General features: G+C 52.4%; 1 protein-coding gene across 1 annotated transcript; it reads right to left on the bottom strand.

Moving 5' to 3' along the window:
• Positions 1-8,060: 8,060 nt before the first annotated feature.
• LOC131215755 (uncharacterized) lies at positions 8,061-19,846 on the bottom strand. Its single transcript, XM_058210151.1, has 7 exons — positions 19,748-19,846; positions 14,548-14,787; positions 14,353-14,469; positions 13,007-13,045; positions 12,000-12,896; positions 10,025-11,924; positions 8,061-8,464 (listed from the first exon to the last, which is right to left on the bottom strand). The coding sequence occupies exons 2-7, from the start codon at positions 14,776-14,778 to the stop codon at positions 8,061-8,063; spliced, it is 3,588 nt and encodes a 1,195-aa protein (XP_058066134.1). The 5' UTR covers positions 14,779-14,787; positions 19,748-19,846.
• Positions 19,847-22,924: the final 3,078 nt, after the last annotated feature.

Here is a 22,924-nt window from a genome sequence, read left to right as displayed (position 1 = left end):
GTTCGCCACTGGCCGGAAGTAGCGCAGTCCGGCCCACCCTTGGCCTGTTTACGTGGCCCGCGTGATGGAATTCGAAAAATGCACCGCGAAGCGAACGGTAAACAAACGCCACGCGTGTCACGAACGAAACACTATCAAAGAAGGCCGAAACGTCACACTCCTCGCTTGCTGTCGCTGTTGCGCAGTTACCAGAAACCTCCGCTTTCCGTTTCGCTTTCACATTTTATCTCCCACTCTCTCGCTCTCTCTCTCTCTCTGTGGTCTGTTCACGCACGCACTGATCCGCACGGCGCATCTCGCGGTCACTTTCTGCGCCGTGTTCGCCCGCCCTTCCGCTCTTGGGGTACTTCTTCGCTCTCGCTCGCACTCGCACGTGCAACAAAGGGACCGCCGCGGCCGCCCAAAAGTGGTGCGTAAACGCACGCGATGTTGTCACGAGGCCGCGTGAAATCCGAATGCGTGCCGGGAGGTCGGGTTGCCGCGGCCGAAGCCTAGTGTTTCGACCCCGCGTGCGTCTGTGTGCGTGCGTCTAACTGCGTGAGACAAGGACGTGCGTCTCGTGCGTCTCGCTCCATCCGGTGCGTAGCTCCCTCCGCAGCACGTGGCGTGCGTCGGTCGCGGGTCGCGAATGAGTACGCACAACATCGGCTTCGGGTTTTACGGGGTGCTGAGGGAGCGAGAGGGTGTCCGGAGGGGGCCGCCCTCCTGGCTGGACCGCGCGGAAGGACCGTTATCTCTCGGCAAGACCTAGCGCCCACTTTCGTCGATGGTTCTGGGCAACAAGACTCTCCCTTTCATTCCGTGCGGCGTTATGCTGCAAGTTATGCTCCACCGACCGGCCGCGGACGTCACACATTCCACACATACCCGAGCCACTGGAGACTCGACTGGAGAATCTCCGTTTATTCTAGTGAAAACCGAAAGAACCCCACGTGTTTCGCGGTCTCCCAAAATAGGCCAATTGATCTAAATCTCCTCACTAAATCACATTCTATGCGGGAAACGCGACATCTCCAGATGCCGACCAACACACACTTGAGCGTCCTCGGTGGGGACCAACATTACGCACCAACATAGCGTCACAGGGGGGGCTCTTGGCGATCGCCAGAGAGCGAGAGGGATGGAACGAGGCGGATGTTTTGGTGTGGCAGAATTCCGATTACGCACCGTTCCACTTCCGCCACCGTCGATCGGTTCGGTTTGTTTTTGATCGAAATTTGTTTTGATCGTTGTGTTGTTGTCGTTGTCGCCGTTGAGGTCGAGCCGAGATTTGCGCAATGTCCCGAAAAGTGGCACAGCCGAAGTCGTGGGACGGGGCGGGGTTGTGGCCGGTTCGCAGGTAATTCGCAGGTCAAGCGAAAAACCCACATCCTGGTCGGGGCGTAGAAGTGAAAGTTTGTGTGCGGATGTCCTTCGGGGAGCGATGTTTGCGGCGGCCGTACATAAGATTAGGTGGCTATTGATCATCTTAACTTTACGAATGGTCATGGCCGTAACGTGGGTCAAGTTCCGTAAATTCAAGTCAAGAGCATATTCTGAAGTTAATATGTGAAAATTTGAGTATATCTTGTATGTTTTCTGCCGATGGTGAATTTGAGCGGCGGGAAACAAAGTTAATAAAACTAGAGTATATTAAGTTAATTATCAACAATATTGACGTGATTTTTCATGTGGTTTCCCAATTAAGGGTGAGAGCGCGCGATGAAGAATTCAGCAGACATTGTTTTGTGTCTCATGGCCAAGATGGCAAAAACTTTGAAATAGTGTAAGCGAATCGATCAAGAACGTCAAATGGTCATAAATATGAGTTTTAATGGCGAAACAACTAATGATATTGCAATAATGTTCGACAAAACTAAAATCAGAAGGTATAGAAGACCCTACCTTGGACTGGACTTGATGAACTTCCTTAGCCGTGGTGATCCGAAAACCTACCAAAACTTAAGGAAGAACGAATCACAGTCACAACTTAAGGAAGAACGAGTTCATGAAGGACAGTACCTCGGGTAGGTTGATAGCAAGCTTGTAGGCTATTCACGTCCTTGTCTAGATTAACCAACCATTGAGAACATATGGGAACATCTGAGAACATGATCCTTGAAGTATCGGAAAAGACCGCATGCAATGTCACACAATTAGATAGCCTTTCTTCAAATCGGAGACATGCGACGAAAGGGAACCGCTCGAAAGTACCTCAAAGGATATGCCGCCCAGCCCGCGGTTCGCATCGACACCATCACTTCCTGGAGCCCGTTTGGTGCGCACCACAGGATCACCTACAAGCTCTGGTGGCTCCCCGTACGGTGTCGGTGTCCTTTTCCGGTGCCGATCGGAGACGGAACCCGTGACCCAATTTCCACATTCTGAGGGCGACACGTGTCGCCCTCATCGGCCGGGCCATCCGGGATAGCATGCAAATCGGGACGAATCGGAACGGTGGCCCTCAAAGTCTCGGTCTCCGCAATTGATTTCGCCCTAATTGACACTTACGGACGGCGCCACAGCTGTCAATCAATGTCCGAATTATCGAGAGTTAACGGAAACACCGGAATTAACGGACCCCGGGCGGTCCGTTCCGATCCTTAATCCCCGATCGCTGCTGACCACCCTCGGGTGGGCTTCTCATTTGCAAACGGCCGTCACCGGCCGCGGGAACATAATCCAAAAAAGCGGACCGGAGGATGGAGAATTTGTTATGATTTTGTTTTCGGATTGGCATTGTGTCGGATTTTTTCGTTTTTTTTTTGCGCTGGGGTCCAAACACCCCAGCATCGATCGGCTGCTAATGCGATGATATGAAAATATTGCCCAAAAAAGCAACACAAATAAAAAATTAACCTCCTGCGCGCGTGACCAGCACGAGCCTTGGCAAGAAGGCCCGATTTCGGATTTTGATTGAACGAACGAGAGGGAGAGAGCGCGATAGAGGGAAAGATAGGACGCCCGAAAGGACGTCTTTTGAAAGCGAGGATTGCAGGATGCGGAACGGCAAGGGCCACCGTGAGGGCGAGGGACCTAAACGGCCGATGGCCGGCCGAAATGGTCTGTTTAATCCGCTTTTGCACTGGGTCTACAAAGGACCCGCAGAGGACCCGGTCTGTGTGCGGCAGCTGGTGACCGGGACCGGGTGGGGTGGTTATTGAACTGTTCCGAAATCGGTTCTCGATGCCCTCAGCGTTCGATGTGTGTGTTTCTGTGCAGTTTGTCATCTCCCGTTCAGTGGGCGATTTGTATGATGGAAAGTTGATCAATTTGTCCTTTTATTACGTTCAAACTGACCGTGCCGATCGTCCGCAGATCATCCGTCGGAACCGACTCATCGGTTTCGGATGCAAAAGACGTCGGTTGGAACCCTAACAGTGCATCGAACTTTAAGTTTTTATAACAATAATTAGATTTTACTCTCTTTTCTCGTATCTCTTCTCATTTTCTTGTGAAGTTTTCGGCCCATTTGCATTTGTTTTCCTCATCGAACACAATCTTTTGACACACAGCCAATAAAATATTCAAGTTTCTCATTGTAAAGTTTGGCAAAATATTCACAGAGAAGTGTTCGAAAAATTAGAACGGCGTAGGAACCGTGTTAGCCTCATAAGGAACTGTCCAGCCATTTTGCTTTCCCTTTCGTCAAATATTGGAAGTCGTTGTGCGCATGTGCCTGGTTAGAAAGGAAAGGACGACGCAGAATACACCTTTTACGGACGTCGGAGAAAGGTAATGACTCTATGAACGCAAAATGTAGCAAATCTACATTTGCTTTATGCCTTGCGCCTCGTTGTTCACAAAAGTTTCTTAGAGTCCTCTCCTAAAAGGTGGCATAAAATCGTAGAAACGCTTAGAGAAGGGCAAATACGTGGAATACTGTCAAAAGTCTAGTGTAAAGTGTTTTAAAAGAGAAACAATCCTGTCTCGTTTTGCGTTTGTTTTGGATTATTTGGTTTGATTGTTCGGTGTCCAAAGGAAGACATACTTTCCAAGTGACTAAAGTTAAGGCATCGCCACCACGACTTTGGCCACGAAGAGCCAGACCTAAGGTTTCCGTGTTTTTTTCCAACCCAAAAGTCCCTACCAGTCTCCGATGAGTCACGTGCCTTCAAGGATCCTGCTTCAGCTTGTCCGATGACCGCAAGACAAACAATTGCCCAATAGTTGCTGACACTTTACACTTTACCAGCATCAGCCTTGGGTGGTGACATCTTCATCAATCATTTTCCTTCACGAACGTCCCTTTGGCATACCAAACAAACTGTCCCCTGTTTGCGGCTGGCGGTTTCTGGTTCCCGTGTGGCCCAAAATTAGGAATATATTTCAAACTTTGAAGTGTCCTGTCGGCACCAGGTCGAAGCCATTTTGTTTCTGACGGCCCGTGGCAGGGTTGTGCCCAAAAAAGGAACGGGAAGGATAAAAAACGGATTCTCCACCGTTGTGATTGGCCCGTTTTTTAGCTCGATTTGATCGAACCGAGCGAACTGAGGCTCGAGCGAAGGCAGAACTTCAACTTTGGGCCGGTCGAACGTCAAGATTCGCTGCGCTGCGAGAGGGTGAGGGTTCCGATCGGTTCTCTCCCCTCGGTGGTGGTGCAGGCGTTCCGGCGGCCCGCGGGACCCCTACTAATGCGACGGTAGGGATCGAATGTTTTAAAGGGATGCAAATACCCTCCCCGATCCTTCCCGGTCATCGATTCGTTTATCGGCTGCCATCTGATGCACGCGTTCGAAGGGTGCAAAATGGAAGACCGGAACGGACGAACCCGGGGAACTGCGAAGGGCCGTACGGGGAGAGCAAACCGCCTTCGGCCTCTAGTGAGTAGGTGCGTGGAATGGTGTGAACAGTTGCAGCGAGAAATGTTCCGTTGACGTCCCAAGCGGATATACAGAAATCGAACAAACCTTGCTGGCTGCTACAAATTTGTTTCAGGTATTATCGATATATTTTAGCAAACCACTGTCGCTTAATAAATACTACTAAATAAACATGAAATGAGAAAGAGATACAAAAACATGGTGTTTGAGAAACTTATATTTTCATCTTCTGATATTTCTCTACGATCCATTCACACAATTCAACTATTTCAATGTTATGTTTCTGGCAGGCACTATTGATGTTAATATTGTTTGTTGAAAAAGCAAATATAAAAAAAGGTTTTCAAGCCAAGATTGTAAAATTGTAGTCAAATATAGCATATCGCTGTATACGGATCAGAAATGTTATAACCTGTTTTCGTAATCTGTGAGAATTTAGAAACGTTCGAATAAATGATTCCGGCTCGAGTTTCGAAGGAAAAAGTGAAGCGCGATTGAATTTCAAATTAATTGCATTCCTGCCAGTGGCCCAAGTCGAATGCAAACATTTCAGATTGGTGCGACTTTTAGTGATTTACTAAATAAAATAATCGAAAAGGCTCGAAAATTGAAATGTTTTACGTTCTACTTTGTGCAAGTGGATCCGCACGCTGCTTGAACACAATCTCTTCTTCGCGGATGCTCGAGGGGTAGACTCTCAACGCAACCCGCAATTTGAGGGAAAACCCGGAAAAATCGAGCTGAAAATTTGAATTTGAATGCCCTACCGTTGAAATGTTCCGCGAAACTGCATTGAAAAATTTCACTTCCGAAAATATTTCACCAAAACGCTTCGCGCACGATGAAGCGTTTCACGGGCGATCCATTTTTCAAAATGACAGTTGGCAGTGTTGTTAACACCAGATGGAAGCGCAAACAAAGAAACAACCCGTGGTTCAGTAAATGTTTTCAGTAAAGATTTTCTGTATTTTTATAAAGAGTTTCCATTCGTGGTTTTTCCCGTTCAGACGGCGCCGAGCTGACTCGCGCCGCCGCACATACACGCTCTAGTTCGCTCACTTAAACGGTACAATAGCGTAAATTTAGTCGTTACTTACTGCGTACACCCTCTTAGCTCTTGCTTTTAAATTATTATCAGTTAGGTAGCGGTGCGTCTTTCTGTCCGTCCGTCTGCGTATGTCCGTGTTCGTAGGTAATATAGGTAAAGTGTCTGTGTTTTCTTTTTCGCATTTTCAGTTTTTTCGCCTCTCTCCTGCTTGCGCTTGGCCGGCTCCCCTCTTTCGCTTACCCCTACGAACTACTACTGTTAAGCTAATTGGTTTCTTTTTTTTATTTCTTGTTGCCTGTAGCTTCTGTAATAAGTTTATCAGTTACTCTCTAGTATTACTATTGCGCTAATATTCCACGTTTGCGGTGCATGCCTTCCCGTCGGGTGTGCGTGTCTCGCTCGAGCTGGTGGTGATAGTCATGACGTAAAACCTACACTGGAGAGAGACTGGGACGCCCGGATCCAGCGAGCGGCTCAACTGGCCGCCTCAATATTACACTTAGTGCGCTCAGCTACACGCAGAGTGCCGAACAGCCAAACGCAGAACGGATCGTTAAAATGCACAGCGCGCGCTCGGCGGAACTTAAAAACAGGATAAAATTAACGCTCTAAACTCAATTAATCAGTCAGTTTGGCGCCCATTTCCAACTAGACCCCGCTTCATGTCTATGTGTCTGTGCACCCCTGTCCCCTGTCCTACGCTAGCACTCTTATCGACTAAACACGAGCAAAATTCAACCAAAAAAAAAACACAAACAAAACAAAGTTAGAGGGATGGGGCCACCGCTTCCGGCCGGATGGCGGAAGCTACTACAGCCACTACTACCACTACTACAGCCTCGCGCTGGCGCTGACCGGAAGGCCGAAAGTCCGGAAACACGGAAACGGCCAAACGCATTTACATTCCCCCAGCGTACCACAGGGTGACACTTTCTTCCTTACGCCGGCACACCCTGTGAGCTGTCAAACCACCCGGTCATCCTGCTCTTTCTCTATCGCTCTCTCTCTCTCTCTCTCTCATATGCCTTTCTCCTGCGTGCAGTACTCTAGGGATCGCCACCCCGCCACTTTCGGGGAGATTTTAGGAGTTTTTATCAACTATTCAGCTCGCTTCGAGATATAAATATGTGTGAGTGTGTCCGCTCCATTTTAGCACCCATCATCATCATCATCATCATCATCATCATCACCGACGCCAGCTACTAAGATCACCAGTTTGGACCTGTTGTGTCCTTTTTATCGCCTTCGTTTTCTTCGTTTTTTTTGTTTTGTTTTCATGTTTTGTTGCTTCTTCGCCCTTCTCTTCTTTATCCTTTTTCTCTTCTTTTTAATTTATTACTTTTAATTCTTAGTCTCAGGGTTTTTTTTTGTTTATTAGTTAATTAGTTTCCATTGGGCCCTCCTTCGCTGGCCCGGTGGGCGCCGCTGGGTGGATGGGGGCGCTGTGATCACCCCCAGGCCCCAGGCTAGAGCCACCCACTCAGGGCGGTGGAGGGAGGGCACCGGAAAAAGCACCGATCTTCAGCTAGTTTTGAGTGTTTTTTTTTTGCAAATGACCCCCAACAGGTGGGGGTCGTGTGTCAACGTGTGTGTCAGGATGTGGTATGTGAGGATGACAGTCATGAGGTGTACGTGTGAGTGTATGTGTGAGTGTTTTAGATAATGTTTTATTTTATTTCCTTCCTTACTGCGATACTTTCTCTCTCCCTCTCTCTCTCTCTCTCGCTCTTTCCTATTTCGAAGAATTTAATGAGTTTTTACACCGAAAAAGAACGGAACGGAGTGTGATGGGGGTCAGGACCTACCGCCCGCAATTGAGACCCCCGCCCCCACACACACACTGGGTGGAGCGTCAGTCTCTCTCTGTGTGTGCGGTGGCGGCTGCGGCCTACCGCCCACCACAGAAAACCTAGTAAATTCCTATTCTATCAGACTTCGAATTTTGATCTTTGATGCGTTTCGATTTATCTACATACTACAGAGGGTCCCAACATCCCTCTCCTTATCTCTCTCTCTCTCTCACACACGAAACAAACACAAAAAAGGCGGAGAGAACATAGAACAAGAGTTTAATCACATGTTGGCCGCCGCCGCCGCCGCCCTACATATATTTACAATGACATCATCCCACCCGCAGGCCTGTGCCCACTTAAGTAGCCTACGGCGGCCCCCCAACGCACGCACACACCTTAGTTCCTCCGCCCTGGCCGCTACGTACACTCGATCACCATCGGCTGGCTGGACTCGATCACGCTCGGGCGGGGTGCCGCTTCCGGTGCACCGCCGCTGGCCGACGATGGTTGAGCCGCCGTCGTCACTGCGCCCGGGTTGGGAACCCCCGGTCCGGCCGCCGCTTGCTGGTAGTGGTGATGATGGTAGTGATGCGGCACACCGTAGTGGAGGTGGTGGTGGCCACCACCGCCTCCCGCCGGCGGCAAGTTGTGGTTGGTGCTGCTCGGGCTGTTGTTGTTGCCGGCGGCCACTTGCGACGGCGACGGCGTCGCCTGCGGAAGCGCCGGTTGCTGAGATTCCGGTGACTTGTGGTCCGGGTGCTGCTGGTGGTGGTGGTGCATCTCGTAGAACTTGCCGTCACCCTCCGGCTGCCCGTCCTTGTCTGGAAGAAACAGGATAAAGGGAAGGGTCAGAGTGGTGGACCTAGGTGTGATTCAAAGCTGAAGCCTAGCACGCATTCTGAGTTCCGGGACGTGATGTGCCTGAAAACTGTGTCCGTTCGATCCTTGAGTATGCTTGTGTTGTTGATCGTATTGAGGCCATACACCGCAAGTTTGCAAGGGTTGCTGTCTTTAGGCTTGGAATTGTATCCTGAACCAGTTTTGCTTTGTGTGCCATGGAGACGCCAGGTTCAGTGGTCAACGAGCCCCACCTGGCGCCTCCATCGCGCTGCAGAAAAAACTCGGCCTTCTGACCATTTTTTATTGGGAATTTGTTGTCACCGGCGATCTTAATTAACCAGGGTTCACCAGGTTTTCGGAGCTACCACACCTTTCTGGTGCCATCACGCCTCGTCTACAGTATGAGTTTCTCTACAGGTTTTTTGCTATGCTAGCGTCCACACTGGTAGCTTTTGGGCGAAAACTTACGTGAGCTCCAGTGAGTGATGTGACTGTTCGTTTGTTTATGATTTGATTTTTCAGTTTCCTTTCCTTCTCCTTCTAGTGCCATTTTTGTCAAAATTTGATCTGCTGTCAGAAATCTAGCCATATTTTTGGAAAGCAAAAAATATTTGACGAAATTTGGCGTAAATTGTCAAATTGAAAAAAATACCATCGAAACGGAAAAATATCCCGTAAACATAAAGCGCTCAAAAGCAACTCAAAGTAACTCACAGAACTCTAGCAAAAGATTAATAGTTTCTTGGCCTGCCACGTTTTCACGTTTAAGCTTTGAGCTTCGGAGCTTCTCTCATTGAAAACTGTGATGCCGGGAGGTGAGTTTGCCATTTGAGTTTGAGAAGTCAAGTGATTGAGTTTCATGATGGGGGCGATGGTCTAACCTTTTTATAGTTGGGTTGCTAACCAAATGAATTTTTTTTTTCGTCCTGAAATCATTCACCTGATATCAAAACAAGGTAATGTTGAAAAAAGGCAAAACTAGGAGGTCCAAAAGCGGCCCCTAGAGCCATCTGTTTAACGTCTGGTCCACACTATGAGTTTTTCTACAGGTTTTTTGCTATGCTAGCGTCCACACTAGCAGCGTTTGGGCGATGAATTCCGTAAGCTCCAGTGAGTGATGTGACTGTTCGTTTGTTTTTGCTTTGATTGCTTTCTTTGTCAAAATCTGATCCGCTGCCGAAAAACTATCCAGTTTTTTGGATAGCAAAAAAATCGAAATTTGGCTCCAACGTTCACATTGAAAAAATGCGTAAAATATATCATGAACAGAAGGATCTCAACAGCAACTCAAAGTAGCTCACGGAACTCTAGCAAAAGATTGATAGTTTCTTGGCCTGCAATATATTTTTGCCAATTTTGTTGTTGCTTTCGTCTTGGTCTTCTTGGTAAGTCTTTCATCCCCAAAGTTACTCGTCGCCTATGTTTTCCGTCATTAGTTTTAGTTCCAAGTGCTAAGCGTTAAGTCTTTTTCAATTCCTTTTGACTGATTTGGTTTTGTGATGAATAGTGCACACGGCTGCAGGAGACGGCAGGACACTTACCGAGACACTCGGAGGTGGCGGCCGCCGCCATGGCCAGCTCCTCCTCGAGGTTGTTCGGCTTGCAGCTGGTGGTCTTCCAGTGGGTCCGGAGGCCGGACGCGCTGATGTACTTCTTGTCGCAGCCCTGGCACACGTACGGCCGGTCGTTGGTGTGCAGGCGCTTGTGCAGCTTGAGGTGCACGAACTGGGTGAACTTCTGCGGGCAGAGGTCGCAGGCGTACGGCTTCTGGCCGCTGTGCAGCCGCAGGTGCGTCTTCAGGTTGGACGTGGACGAGAAGCGCTTCTTGCAGATGTCGCACTGGTGCGGCTTCTCGCCCGTGTGCACCAGGTGGTGCTTCTGGAGGTGGGCGAGCTGCGTGAAGGACTTGGTGCAGACGTTACACTTGAACGGCCGCTCGCCCGAGTGCGTCCGCAGGTGCACCTTCAGGTTCGACAGCTGGCCGAACGTTTTGCTGCACACGTTGCACTCGTAGTGCATCTTGCCGTCCCGCTTCCGCAGCGGATACGGCAGGCTGCGGTATCCCCGCGAGTTCGGGCTCCCGGGGCTGAGGGTCCCTCCGCCGGGACTCAGCCCGCCGCACGAGTACGAGCCCCCGTCCGGGCTGCTCGGAGGTGACCCACGGCCCGGGGACAACGGGGGGTGATGGTGGTGCTGGTGGTGGTGCGTGGTGGTGAGCGGGGCCAGGGGCTGCATCAGGGGGTGGCCCAGCGGGAGCTGCCCCTTCGACTGGAGCACGAACGGCGGGGTGCCCGGGGCCGGTGGCGGTGGCGTCGTCGCCGAGGACGTGGGGGTGCCCGCCCCCACCGCCCCGGTCAGTCTCTCGTAGTGGCCCCCGTTCAGCGGGGGGCTGTAGGTGGAGCTGGAAGCGCTGTTGATGACGCTCGAGGACGCGGGGTAAATACTGTAGCCCTGGCCGGCGGCGGCACCGCCGTCGTAAGATCCTGGCGGTGCTGGCGGCGGCGGCCCCAGGTAGTGTTGATGAGCGGGGTGGTGAGCGGGGTGGTGGTGGTGATGCGGATCGGACGGGTACGGCAGGGGAGTGTGCGAGGGCGACGGAGATCGGGGCGGCTCATGCAACCGCTCCGAGTGATGCGGGTGGTGGTGGTGGTGCGGGTGGTGGTGGTGCAGGAGGTGATGGGGCACATGGTGCCGCATCGCGTCATCCACCTCCTCGTCCTCCTCCTCTTCGTCCTCGTCCTCGAGCGGTTCGAGTGCCTCGCGCTTCGCACTCCGAATCACCTGCGTCCTGCGCGGAAGGTCACTGACCGCCGCGGCGCCAGCCGCCGACGGTGGAAGGTCGACGGGGGGCTGCGGGTTCTGGGAGCTGGAGTCGGGGCTGCAGGCCGTCCCGTAGCGCTGCGACTTCTTGTACGAGTACGCCATCTCGGTGGGCGAGGTGGGCGGCGGGGTGGCGTTCGGTTGCCGTCGGTTCGGGTCGTCGTGGGGTGGCGGGAGCGGAGGACCGCAACCGCCGGAGGCGGCTGCAGCCGCCGCCGCCGCCGCCACCGCGGCCCGCTGGCCCGTCAGGATCGTCTCCAGGATGCTGGAGCTGGGCGGCGTGTACCGGATGAAGGTGGTGGTGCTGGGGGCGGAAGCGGGGGCCGGTGGTGGGGACGTCGACGTCGCTTCCGCCTCGTAGTACGTCTTGGTGGTCGGGCGCGGCGGGTCGGGCGGTGGTTTGGCCAGCTCCAGGACGATCACGGTGCTGGTGGCGGGCGTGACGGAGGGCCCCACGCCCGCCAGCTCCGGTGACCCGTCCAGTTCCTCCCGTTCCCGCTGCCGCTGCCGCTCCTGCTCCAGCTCCTTCTCCACCTTGAAGTGTTTGTTGTTCTTGAACTCATACTTGAGCGGCATCTTCATCTTCACCTTCCGGTACTCGTTCTTATCCCCGCCCACCACCTCGACGGGGGTGGGCACCGCAAGGGAGGACGCGCCCGGGGGGGCCGTGGGAGGCCCTCCCGCCACCGGGAGGGCCTTGTGCGGGACGGTGAGCGTCTCCTTCGGCTCGATCGCCTTCTGCGAGCAGTCAAGGACGTAGTCGAGGTGCTCGCTCTCGTCACTGTCACTCGAGTCCTCCGGCGGCGTGAACCCGTCCTCGTGGTACCCGTTGCTGTGGTACCCCTCGTCCGACCTCACCGACCCATCGTTCGGCGTCAGCTGATGCTCGTACGGGAGCGTCTCCTTCGGCGAGTCGGCGTCGGTCGTCGTCGTCGTCGCCGTCGCTGCTGGAGCCGTCGGTTGAGGTGGACTCTGCCCACGGATCACGATCCGGATCGGTGAGCGATCGCGGGTGAGCGCCACTTCCCCACCGCCACCCCGTGGCTCACGCAGCACCGTCGGATGGTGCTGGTGGTGGTGGTGGTGGTGGTGCAGGTGACCCAACGGGTGGTGCTTGGAAGGAACTAGAACGCTGGTCGGAGCGGCCACAGGAGTCGGACCCGCCGCAGCGGAAGGAGCCGGCGCCACCGCCGTCGCAGTCGGTGGTGGCGGGGACGGGCTCGGGGTCGGCGTGCTGCGGATCGCGGGCAGGTAGAGGCCCATCACGTGCTTCACGTGGTTGTAGGCGACCTCCGGCGGGACCGGCTGCTTGGCGTAGCTCTTCTTCACCACCTCCTCGCGGCAGATGGAGTAGGTGGCCCGCTCCGGGTCGATGTCGTAGCCGAGGCGCTTGGCGAAGTCGCGGCAGTACCACACCATCAGCTCCTCGTTCGGCATGATGTCCCGGATCGTGTAGAAGTAGATGTGCTCCTGGTGCTGGCACGCCACCAGGTTCATCACCCCGAAGCTGTACGCCGACGCCACGTACCGCATCCAGTTCGCCTGCGCCGTGTCCGACCCGTCCAGGTAGTAGAAGTCACTGTCCTTGAATATCTGAAAGGATATCCCCCGATTAGTGACACCGAGATCAACCCAGGGGCGATCGGAGGATAGCGATAGAGCGAGGGCGAGCGAGAGAGAGAGAGAGGGAGAGAGATAGATACCTTGATGTTGCCGTAGGAGACGTGCCGCAGTTCCTGAACCTGCACACCGCGGAACGTGGTTAGGAGAGGCGTGGAGAGGCGTGTAGAGTTCGAGATGGCCGATGGGTTAGATGAATTTTGAGGTTGTTGTTGTTGTTGTTGTTGTTGTTGTTGTTGTTTGTACATACGCGTCCCATCCACCCGTTCAGAAGCGAGAGGCGAGAGGCGAGAGAGAGAGAGAGAGAAAGGTAGAGATAGAGAGGAGAGAGAAGAAGGACATTAGAGACGGGGTGTCATTTTGTTACGAGGAACGGTACTCCGGAGTTCCGACTCCGATTGGTTACAGGGGGACTGACTTCCGGCCCGAAGGTCCTTCGGTGGAGGTCCTGCCCGTGCCTTCGCTTGGAGATGCATTTATTTACAGGCGGGTCCAATGCACAGTTGAGACTTTGTAAGGGGAAAGGCGGACTTTTTTGAACGTGTTTATTTTCTTTGCATGTGTTTTGATTGAATGCAACATTTAATGAATAATACACGCGTTCAAGTATAATAAATGAGTTTTTCTCGTTATTTTAAGGTTTTTAAACGCCTGCGCAGTATGCAATCTGCATTACACTAAAATGATTAAATGCATAATCGTGAGTGCAACTGTCGAATTTCTGATAAAAATCCAATGCTTTGTGAGTGTAGAAAGGTAATAATATCATCGAGGTGCTTTACGCATTGTGTCTATTTCTTCATCTGAGCCTTAATGGATATTATCTACTTGATTAATGGATTAAATACGTCGTTAATGTTTTCCTCCATGATAAAAAAGTCTTTAATTATATCAGGGAAACTAAGTCTGTGGCTTTTCCACTGTCTATAACCCAATGAAATAGAACTCATATTAGGGTCACTGCATTTTATGCATGTTCATTTCAAATGTTCACATTTTACATTTATGTTCTGTATGGCCATTCCATAGACTACACAGAGACCAGGCGCCTCCTTTGCATCAGGAAATGTTTCCTTAAACTAAGCCTAGCGGACACGTGCCGGATCGGGAATATTAATTTTTTTCGTATCAAAAAAGGATCCATTACCCTGCGAATGGTGTATAATAAAATTACATTACTGTTGCATAACTATGCTAAAGGTCGCGTTAAAGTAGCTGGCAAAAGTTGATATCAAAGAGCCAACGCAAAGGCTCAAAATTCGGTCATAGATAAGTTATCCTTTTCTAGAAAAATATTACTAAAATCCTTTCTTTCGAAAGTTGGCTTATGGCCGCATACTGCAATGGCGTCCCAACACCACCATCCATCACCACTAGAGGGACACAATAGAGAGACCCTAGGGAGCTTGGGAACGGAAACGGAACTCACCCGCCAGAAGTACCGCCACAGCTGCTTGTCGCTCGGGTGGCTCGGCGTCCGGCAGCCCTCGAACGGCCCGAAGCGGGTCCCGCGGGGGATCACCCCCGTACTCCACACGCCTTCGGTCTATGGATTCGACAGAGACAGAGACTCATTAGATCGGTGTCCTGTTTTGGGGTGGGGCCGTCGGTACGGGACACTTACCGTGGAGGTGGGCGTGGAGAGGACGGCCGACGGTTTAAGGGTGAGGCTGCGGGGCAGGGTCTTCTCGGCGCGGCCCGGGGCCCCCTTCTCGCACGGCATGTCCGGCACGATGTAGACGGCCAGCCGCTCGAAGTCCTCCTCGCGCATCCGCGTCACGTCGTAGTCCTGCTGCCCGTTCGGCGTGACGCTCCGCGCCGCTGCTGCGCCTCCTCCATTCGCTGCCCCAGACATGTTGATTAGCTGCGGAAGAGAGAGGGGAGGCGGTGGGCGAGGGGCCCATTACTATCTGTGGTCGCTGGTCACTCTCTCTCCGTCCGTTGGTCCGGCTTTGTTGTCTCAAGGTGAAGCGCTGTCCGCGACAGTGAAAGGCGTGAGCGAGAGAGCGGGCAAGAGAGTGAGCGAGAGGGGGTGGGGGTTGGGAAAACTCAGGCTCAAGGTCAGCCCACACACAGACAGGAACAGAAGGGGCGCTTGATGGACACGAAGCCCCACGGTGAGAGAGAGTGAGCGCTCGGGGCGAGTGAGTTATGCAATTTCGGTCTCCTCACGCTCGCTGAGTGAGCGTGAGATGGTGAGCTCGTCGCCGCCTTCCCGTTGCAACGCGAGCCTGGTGGGAGCCCGTCGGATTGGAGGGCCGGGTGGCAGGCAGGTGACAAATCGCACACCCGCACGCACACAGGACGACTGCGCTGACGGCGCGTTCCGTTTCCACGTGACCGCATTGCGTGATTACGTGGCGGTGGCGGCGGCGGCAGCGGCGGCCCGGTGGTCCTCCTCCGGTGGAACGAAAGTGAAATACCAAAGGTCACCAAAGGTGCACCAACGAATTACACCACTTCCTAGGACGCACAGACACAAGCACACACGCCTAGCGAGATGACGGCGATTATTGGAAGGACACTCGGTGGTGACTCGAACGAAACAAAATGGGCCGACTGGCCGACAGACGCAGTGTCCTGATGTCCCCTGACGTAAAGGCCACTTATGCAACAACACTGAACGTCCTGGAGCAGGACACTCTACTCACCCTGGACCCAAGGACCCCCCCCACACTACGCTTCCGCTAGTGCACTCCGAATGTTCCGGAAGTCTACGGAAAGTGCGTCACCGCCGGAGTTCAGGTTACTGCGATTCGAACACAAACACAGCGCACGCACTAGCGGATCGTCTGGTGTGACCGCCCAGGACGAACGAACCGGAAGTACCGGGAAGTCCACCGGATGGCCGACGACGACGACGGCGACGACGACGACGCATTGCAGTGGCCTGTGTCACTGCACAGGCCACCACCAGGAACTTCCGTGCGTGTACCTCTCCCTCTCTCTGTCTCTCTCCCTCTCTCTCTCTGTCTCTCTGTCCGTGTCTCTCTGGGGTAGCCCGTGGTGACTCCCGTGATGAGACGATCATCACTGAGGCCACCGTGCGGCGGGCGTCTGAATGAAAGTGGTCCGTGAAATGGACTCACCTTCACCAATGCAACTGCAACTCACAATTCCCAACCCCAACTCGGTATCGATCGACATCTCGCCCACAGAATCCAAGTGTGCCGTGGAAAAGCGCATCCCACGGAGGTTGCACCGGAGTCCTGGAGTGTGTTCGAATCCTGTGCTCTCATTTTGACGGACGCCGGAAGCGCGACCGATGTCCCGACGACGGCGCCCGAGACCGGGCCAAAGTGTGCGTTTGTGTGCCGAATGCGCGAAACTCCTCACTACTGACCCACTTTTGTGCCGCGCCAAAGTCCTTTTCGCTTTCCCTTTTCCTCCCACTCGAACTCTCTCGCTCTCTCGTTCTCTCTCGCCCGGTCGTTTTAGGACACGGACACGGAAGAGATGCATTTTTGGTGCGGTAGGTTCGGGTTTCTGTGGTCGATATCTCGTTCTGCTCGGCAACTCCTTCCAGTGAGAAAAGGATAGCAACAGCAGCAGCATCCGTTTGCAGCATCCACGCGCGAGAGAGAGAGAGTAATCAGAGTGTGCATCTGTCTCCGCTCTCGCTCCATTTTGCGGCACGAGAGAGAGAGAGAGAGAGAGAGTTCAGAGATTCTGGAGCGCGCTGATGTCCTGAAAAGGACATCGCGGTAAATCGATCCGAGGAAGCCGCGTGAAGGCGTGCTTGTGTTTCTTGGCAACTTCCTTGTGTCGGGGGGGATCCAGTAGCAACCACAACACACAAAGGGAAAGGGGTTTCTTTGTCTTCGTCCTTCGGGTGACAGCTGTCATAATTTCTTTTCTTAATCCTGCGAGCGCACCCAGACCCAGAATAGGTGAGCGGAGCGGGCTCTAATGAACGGCAAAGCAGACAGAGTGTGGGTCCTCGAAGGACCCCCGAGGACCTCACACGCTCTCCACACGGTTCAGGTCAATTGACAGTGCGTGGCAAATCCGTCAGCGGGGTGATAATTTCAAGGGCAGTTTTGGGACGGCGTAGCCTGCTTGACAGGATTTAGACAGGACGAACGTACAGCTAATATCACAACTTTAACTGTATAACTTTCTATTACAATGAGATCATTAAAGACGAAATGTAAAGGACTTTCTGGTATGTGACAATGAAACATAGATCCAGCACTAGATTCTCGGGTCCGAATGATACCGCATGATCCACCAACCGAGTGCATGTCCTGTTCTTTTCACGGCTTACTGACTGGTAGCGTTACGTGTAGCCGGAAATGGTTGAATGATTATCCTTCTCAAGGTACCTATCCCCAACAGATCCTTAGGTAATGGACGAAGGTTTCAGTCTCTGGACTGACTGGCGTTACTCAAAAGGACTCTCTCTCTCTGGCGCTCGACAGGACCACACGTAACGGATCTCGAGGATCTGGGCCGTTGTTTTTACTTTTCATGCTCGCGGACGCCAAAAATAGTGAGCCGGCCGCCGGCACGGCGCGATTACATCGCTTTCATTCACGCTGCTCAACCTCAGCCACCACCAGGCGCTCTCCACCACTGGGCACACACCTCCCTACCCAGCACCCTACCCGGTGCAGTGCAGTGCAGCAATTGAGATTTTTCATAAACTTTCGAACGTGCGACTTATTTTTAGACTCGCACTCGCACCCTTCACCGCAGGGTGCTTAGGGCACCCTGCGTACCCTCGCTCGCCCCCCTCACTGGCTACCGGATTGAGGTAGGACGGGTGACGGGTTCATCTCTCTCGCTCTCTCTCTCTCTCTCCCTTCCTCTTGCTGTCTTTTCGGTGCAGTGGCAGCCAAACAGGAAAAACCTTCAAAACATTCTTCCCCGTTCATCGTCGCCGTCGTTTGGCGGGTACGGAAAAACGGAAGATGCGTCGGCTGTGCGTGTCGCTGTGTATGTGCGGTCCGCCATCTTGCGCGAAATGGCGCTCGGTGCCGGTGCACAATTTGGCACCGCGCGTATTAGTGTCGGCTGTGTGCCAGAAGTCGGCGATCGGCTGATCAAGGTTTAGGTTAACTAGCGTGCTCCCGGTGAGGCGGCGAATGACCGGTCTCAAGACCAGCGCAGGCTTCCCGCAGCTACCCGTCCGCCGGTTTCCGGTCCCCGGCCACCGGATGTCGGGCGTTCGATGACAGACGATGGCGGAACAGCATTCGCCGCCACCAAAAACGGTTGTTTGCGCGAAAAGTGAAGGTTAGGCAAATAGCTTACTCTGAAACCGGGAAATGGTGGACGGATCGGGAGGAAGTCATCGAACATTACGCTATGTCAATGCCACGGGAGCGCCATGCGTCACCGAAAAGTGGGTGATGGAAAATCCAGCCCAAGTCTGCTTTGCGATCTTCAATCAATTTACTGCCCATCACAGAAAGCTCAGCGCTGGGCAGTTACATCACCCCGTCCCATGGGTCGGCTGGTTTTTGGAGGACTGACTTACTTCGAATCTTAATATCTGCATTTGGGCCTTCCTCTTCGGATTGTCACTCAAACGAAACACTAAACACTCTCGTTACATTCACTCAAAAGTTCTCTCCCTTCGCTCTGGGATATCAGCGCTGACCGAATGGCTTCTCCTGCATGGACACTCGTGGAAAGCGCGCGGTAATAAAACGAAACCCGGGTTACTAAGCCCCGATATATGTTTGGTGATTTTTCCCGAGAGATCCGAGAGCTTCTCGGCTGGCTTTGCGCGCAAGAACTAATCGCACTATTCGTTGCACGATGGCGCACTACTCAAAACCGGCATGGCCGGCGCCGGATGCACACAAACACAGAAACAGGAGCGTGAATGCACGCACGGATGGTAAACATCGCACGAAGATGGCCACAACCGTTGAGCTCTCTCTCTCTATTTCTCTCTCTCTATGTGCGCTTGTTGGTGTGCTTGGTAGGCGCATGCCAAAACGGAAATCGAAAAGGGTTTGTGGCCCCGTCCGGTCCCGATCGGGTTGCGTCTCACCGAGGTGACCGATTCGAACAGTGAGATCGAACTACCGGAAACTTTAACCCGGTTTTAAACGTCACACAAAGCACCGACAGTCTAGTGGGCATCGACCTTGCGAATCGGTTCAAATCGGTTACCCGAATCGGTTATTAGCAGTAAAATTGAAAACTTGAAACCTATCGTCCGATGCACCAGAAAACTATTTTTCCCGCCCAGTACCGCGGCCGCGGGGCTGATGCATCATCAGCGGGTGCATCAACGCGCATCGAACGCGTTTCATAGAGAGGTTATAATTAGGTGCAAGGTCAAAGTCACCATTTTGCCGGAGCGCCAACCACGACGACGACGAGCCGATTGCGCCGATTGTGCTGCCGGTTCGGTCGTCTTGCTGTGTTGTGTTGGCGAGTGAATGAATTAGTGTACCGTGCGTGCGTCCGTGTTGGTGAATTAGATATTAGTGCATCGCGCAGCACACCAATTCTTCGAAACGAATGAGCGGTCAGACTGTAACCTGCAACCACAGGAGCAACAAACACAAGGGTCCGTTTGACTTCCTTTTTGGTCCGGAAAAGTGTGGAGCTTTCCGGACCCCGAATGGAGGCGCCTGGCCGCTGACGTGTTTTTTTGGAGGGGGCCCTAATAAATTTAATGGAAATATTTTAAAACACGCAATTCAAATGCAAGATTCTCTCCGTGCGTTACGAAACAAAGCTCTCGGCAGCGAACGTTGCACGTGGCGATGCAACCCCGGCCGCACCGGGAGATATGGATATCACCGTGTTTCGAGTGCACTACTCGGCCACTACCGACACCAAAACACAACGTAGCAACTGACCTTGAGTGAGTGTGCTAATGTGTGGCGCGTTACGATGCTGCGACGCGTCGAACATTTGATGGTCGAGTCTCCCGGACCAGTCACCGGAATGTTACGCCCATCGAGGATTTGCTTGCAGAATCTGAACGATCGATCGGGTTCGGGTTGATCGGTTGTTTGTTTCAGGGAAAAAAAATCACGACAAATTTTCCCGCAGGAAAAAAACCTCACTTTACGTTTCGCACTCCGAACCGGCGCGATTGGCGCAAACCGCAGCGTGTGACTGATCCCGGGGAGATCCCGGGCCACGGATCTCTGGATCGGGTCGCTCACTCACCAGTGAGTGGCCCTTTCGCCCCGGCGTGAGTTGCCCTGGGTAAGGGTGTGCATCAGCATCCCGAATCAGCGGCCCACAATTTATGGTCTCAAGTGAGGTTTCACTTTTTCTTGCCCGACGGTGTCCCGGGCTTCCGGGAACCTCGGAGTGCGCGTATGACTTAACGGCGGCCCTTAGTGGCCACCACCATTATCACCGTTTTCGAATGCACCAATGTCAACATGGCGAAGCTGCTTTGTCCAGGTCCAGGTCCGGGTGGCCCCGTTATCAGTGGGCCCGCGAGACGCTTTAGGGTTTTTTCCCTTCGTACCGTTTTTTATTAGTGAGAGAGCGAGAGGGAGACAAGCCACGAGCCGGCACTCGAGGCCAGCGCCAGCGCGCAAGCGAAAGTAAATATTTTTCAAAGATGCAATTGCATCAGAACCAAAGGGGTTGCAAACAATCGGCGAGCGCATCCAACAATCAGGAAGCGCGCCGAGCTGTGTGATAATGGGCTGAAGTCCAGCGCTGGGCTTTGTCACACACAGGGAGAGAGAGAGAGAGAGCGCGCTGGCGACATCCGACAGTCACGTTTTCCGCTGACCGACACGTGATCGTCGAATGCAATCCGGGCGATGCATTGTGCATTGTGCGAGGGTGTGAGTGCCACGCGCAATCACTGATTAGGCCAGGGTGGCCAGCCCTATTCAACTGCTCGAGTGAATAGCTGCGATTCGGATGATGCCGGGTATTCGGTTTTGACTTTGCGGCCGTCGCCATCGTTTTGAGAACTGCGGTCCAGCGTCACAGCCGGCGCGTGGCGAGCCGCAGCCCACGGGTTCGCGTTTGCGTGTTTCGGTTTCATGCGGCCAGTGCGAGCGCCAACGTCTAGAACGTTCGCTCTCGGCAACTGGAGTCGATGATCATGTGTCTGTGCGACACCCCATAATTGGCCGGCGGCCCTGATGGGCGAGTTCCGCCGGCGGAGTCGTCGTCGCCGTTATATCATCACCGGCACGTGTCGGTCAGTCCGCAGTCGCCGGAGCACCAGACAGAGATCATGCAGGGTTCGTCTCTCGGGCAAGGCGAATGCTCTGGGATCAAATTCAAATCCAAACTGGGGACAGGTAACAGAAACACAGCTGGAGGCGCGTGGCTCCTGTCACCGTTTGGAAACTCCATTTGGAAACGTTCATTTTCGAAGAAAAATGTCCCGATGATGGGCCTCGAAAATTCGCACCACACAGTCAGTCGTTGTGGGTGCATTGGCTTCTCTTGCACGACGGGTGGGTTTTCCGATTTTGCTTACCAACAAAAGCAACAAGATGGAAATAAAATTTAATAAGCTTTTCAAATTTCGTACATTTTGAGTTGAAGACTCACGCCTTTGGAAGACTGGGCTGTTCAATAAGTTCTTTGCCTCGATAACAAAGTGGCATGCTACGATCCTAATTTTTTGTTTTGTTTTGTTATGTTGGTACACTCTTCAAATAAACGTATGTGAAGTTTCGTTTCAATCGGTCACTTAAATTTTTTTTACAAGCTATTGAGTATCGATATGCCATACTAATCGATCTTTAATTCATGGATTTTTGCCATTTTCAAAATGCTCTTGTGATAAAAAAAAAATGCTTGTTTTGATGCATGATCATGGTAATAAACCCAAGCCTCATCTCTAGTGATGATTCAATGCACAAAATTCACTTTATCCCTTTTTTCTAAATGTTGCCGAGATAGTTGCACTCGAAAGAGTTTTTGTTCCATTGTAAGCGAATGCGGCATCCACTTTGCAAACAGCTTTCTTGAACCCAAAACTTTAGCCAAAATATTGTATATACTGCTCAATGAGATGGCGAGGCCTTATACTAAATCTCTTTACGTGATTCGATCATTTTCCAATACGACATCCAGTATTTTTTTTGTGATTTCAGGTGTAGTGTCTGTTTCTGGACGTCCTTGACGTGGATCGTCTTAAAGGCTTGTACGACCACGTTAAAACTCAGAAACCCCCATTATAACCACCTAATTAAAGGTGAAGAGGCTTTACGCACTTTCAATATTCATTCTAATTTTCCTTTATTTATAAACCTTTCAAAAACAAAAAATAAATCACTGCACGATACTTGATTGTTTCCATTGTAAAAAATACTGTGAGATGTCGATACTAAATGGGTAGTAGAACAAAATTTTAATGGCCGATTGAACAGCCTAGTATTTTTAATATTCCCCAATTTTCTGCAACCGTATAGCATCCCATTTTGAAAATGGCAAAGTTTTTACTAAATGTTTACAATTTCCAGCGCGAATTTCTACGTTTTAAATTGCATTAAACAATTGCATCAATCGCGCCCTTATCAAAGGTCCTCATTAGCCGCCTGATCTCGAAGCCACTTAATTAGTTTTCGTTCGTTTAAAAGGGGTGCTCACACTAAAAACTGCAAATAAACTACAAACCATTCAAAGCCCAGGATTGCGCTCCGATAAGCGAGCTGCTCGATGATCGTTTGGCATTTCAAACAACGCCACGCCGACCACGAGACCGAGGCGTGGAACACACCGTATTTTTTCCTACCGGAAAAAAACTCTCAGTTACAGTTACTCGGGGCGCTGGTTTGGTGAAAGCGAAAACACAGCCCGGAAGTGGACTGCACTCCGGGGGGGGGGGGGGGGGGGGGCCCCCCCCCCGAGTAGTCCGGGTGCAGCCTGTCTGCAGCCGTCCCTTTCGGCACACGAGCCGATTTTACGACGACGACGACGACGAAGCCTTAAATGGTTTGTTTTCATCGTGAGCCACCATGCTTCTCCATTTACATCGGTTACGCGGCCCAAAGGGAGAGCCCCCCCCCCCGGCCGCCCGCCCCAGAGAAGGACGGGCTATGCAC

Source organism: Anopheles bellator, chromosome 1 (assembly GCF_943735745.2).
Source record: "Anopheles bellator chromosome 1, idAnoBellAS_SP24_06.2, whole genome shotgun sequence".
NCBI classification, from domain to species: domain Eukaryota; kingdom Metazoa; phylum Arthropoda; class Insecta; order Diptera; family Culicidae; genus Anopheles; species Anopheles bellator.
This window is presented reverse-complemented; position numbering and strand designations above follow the sequence as displayed.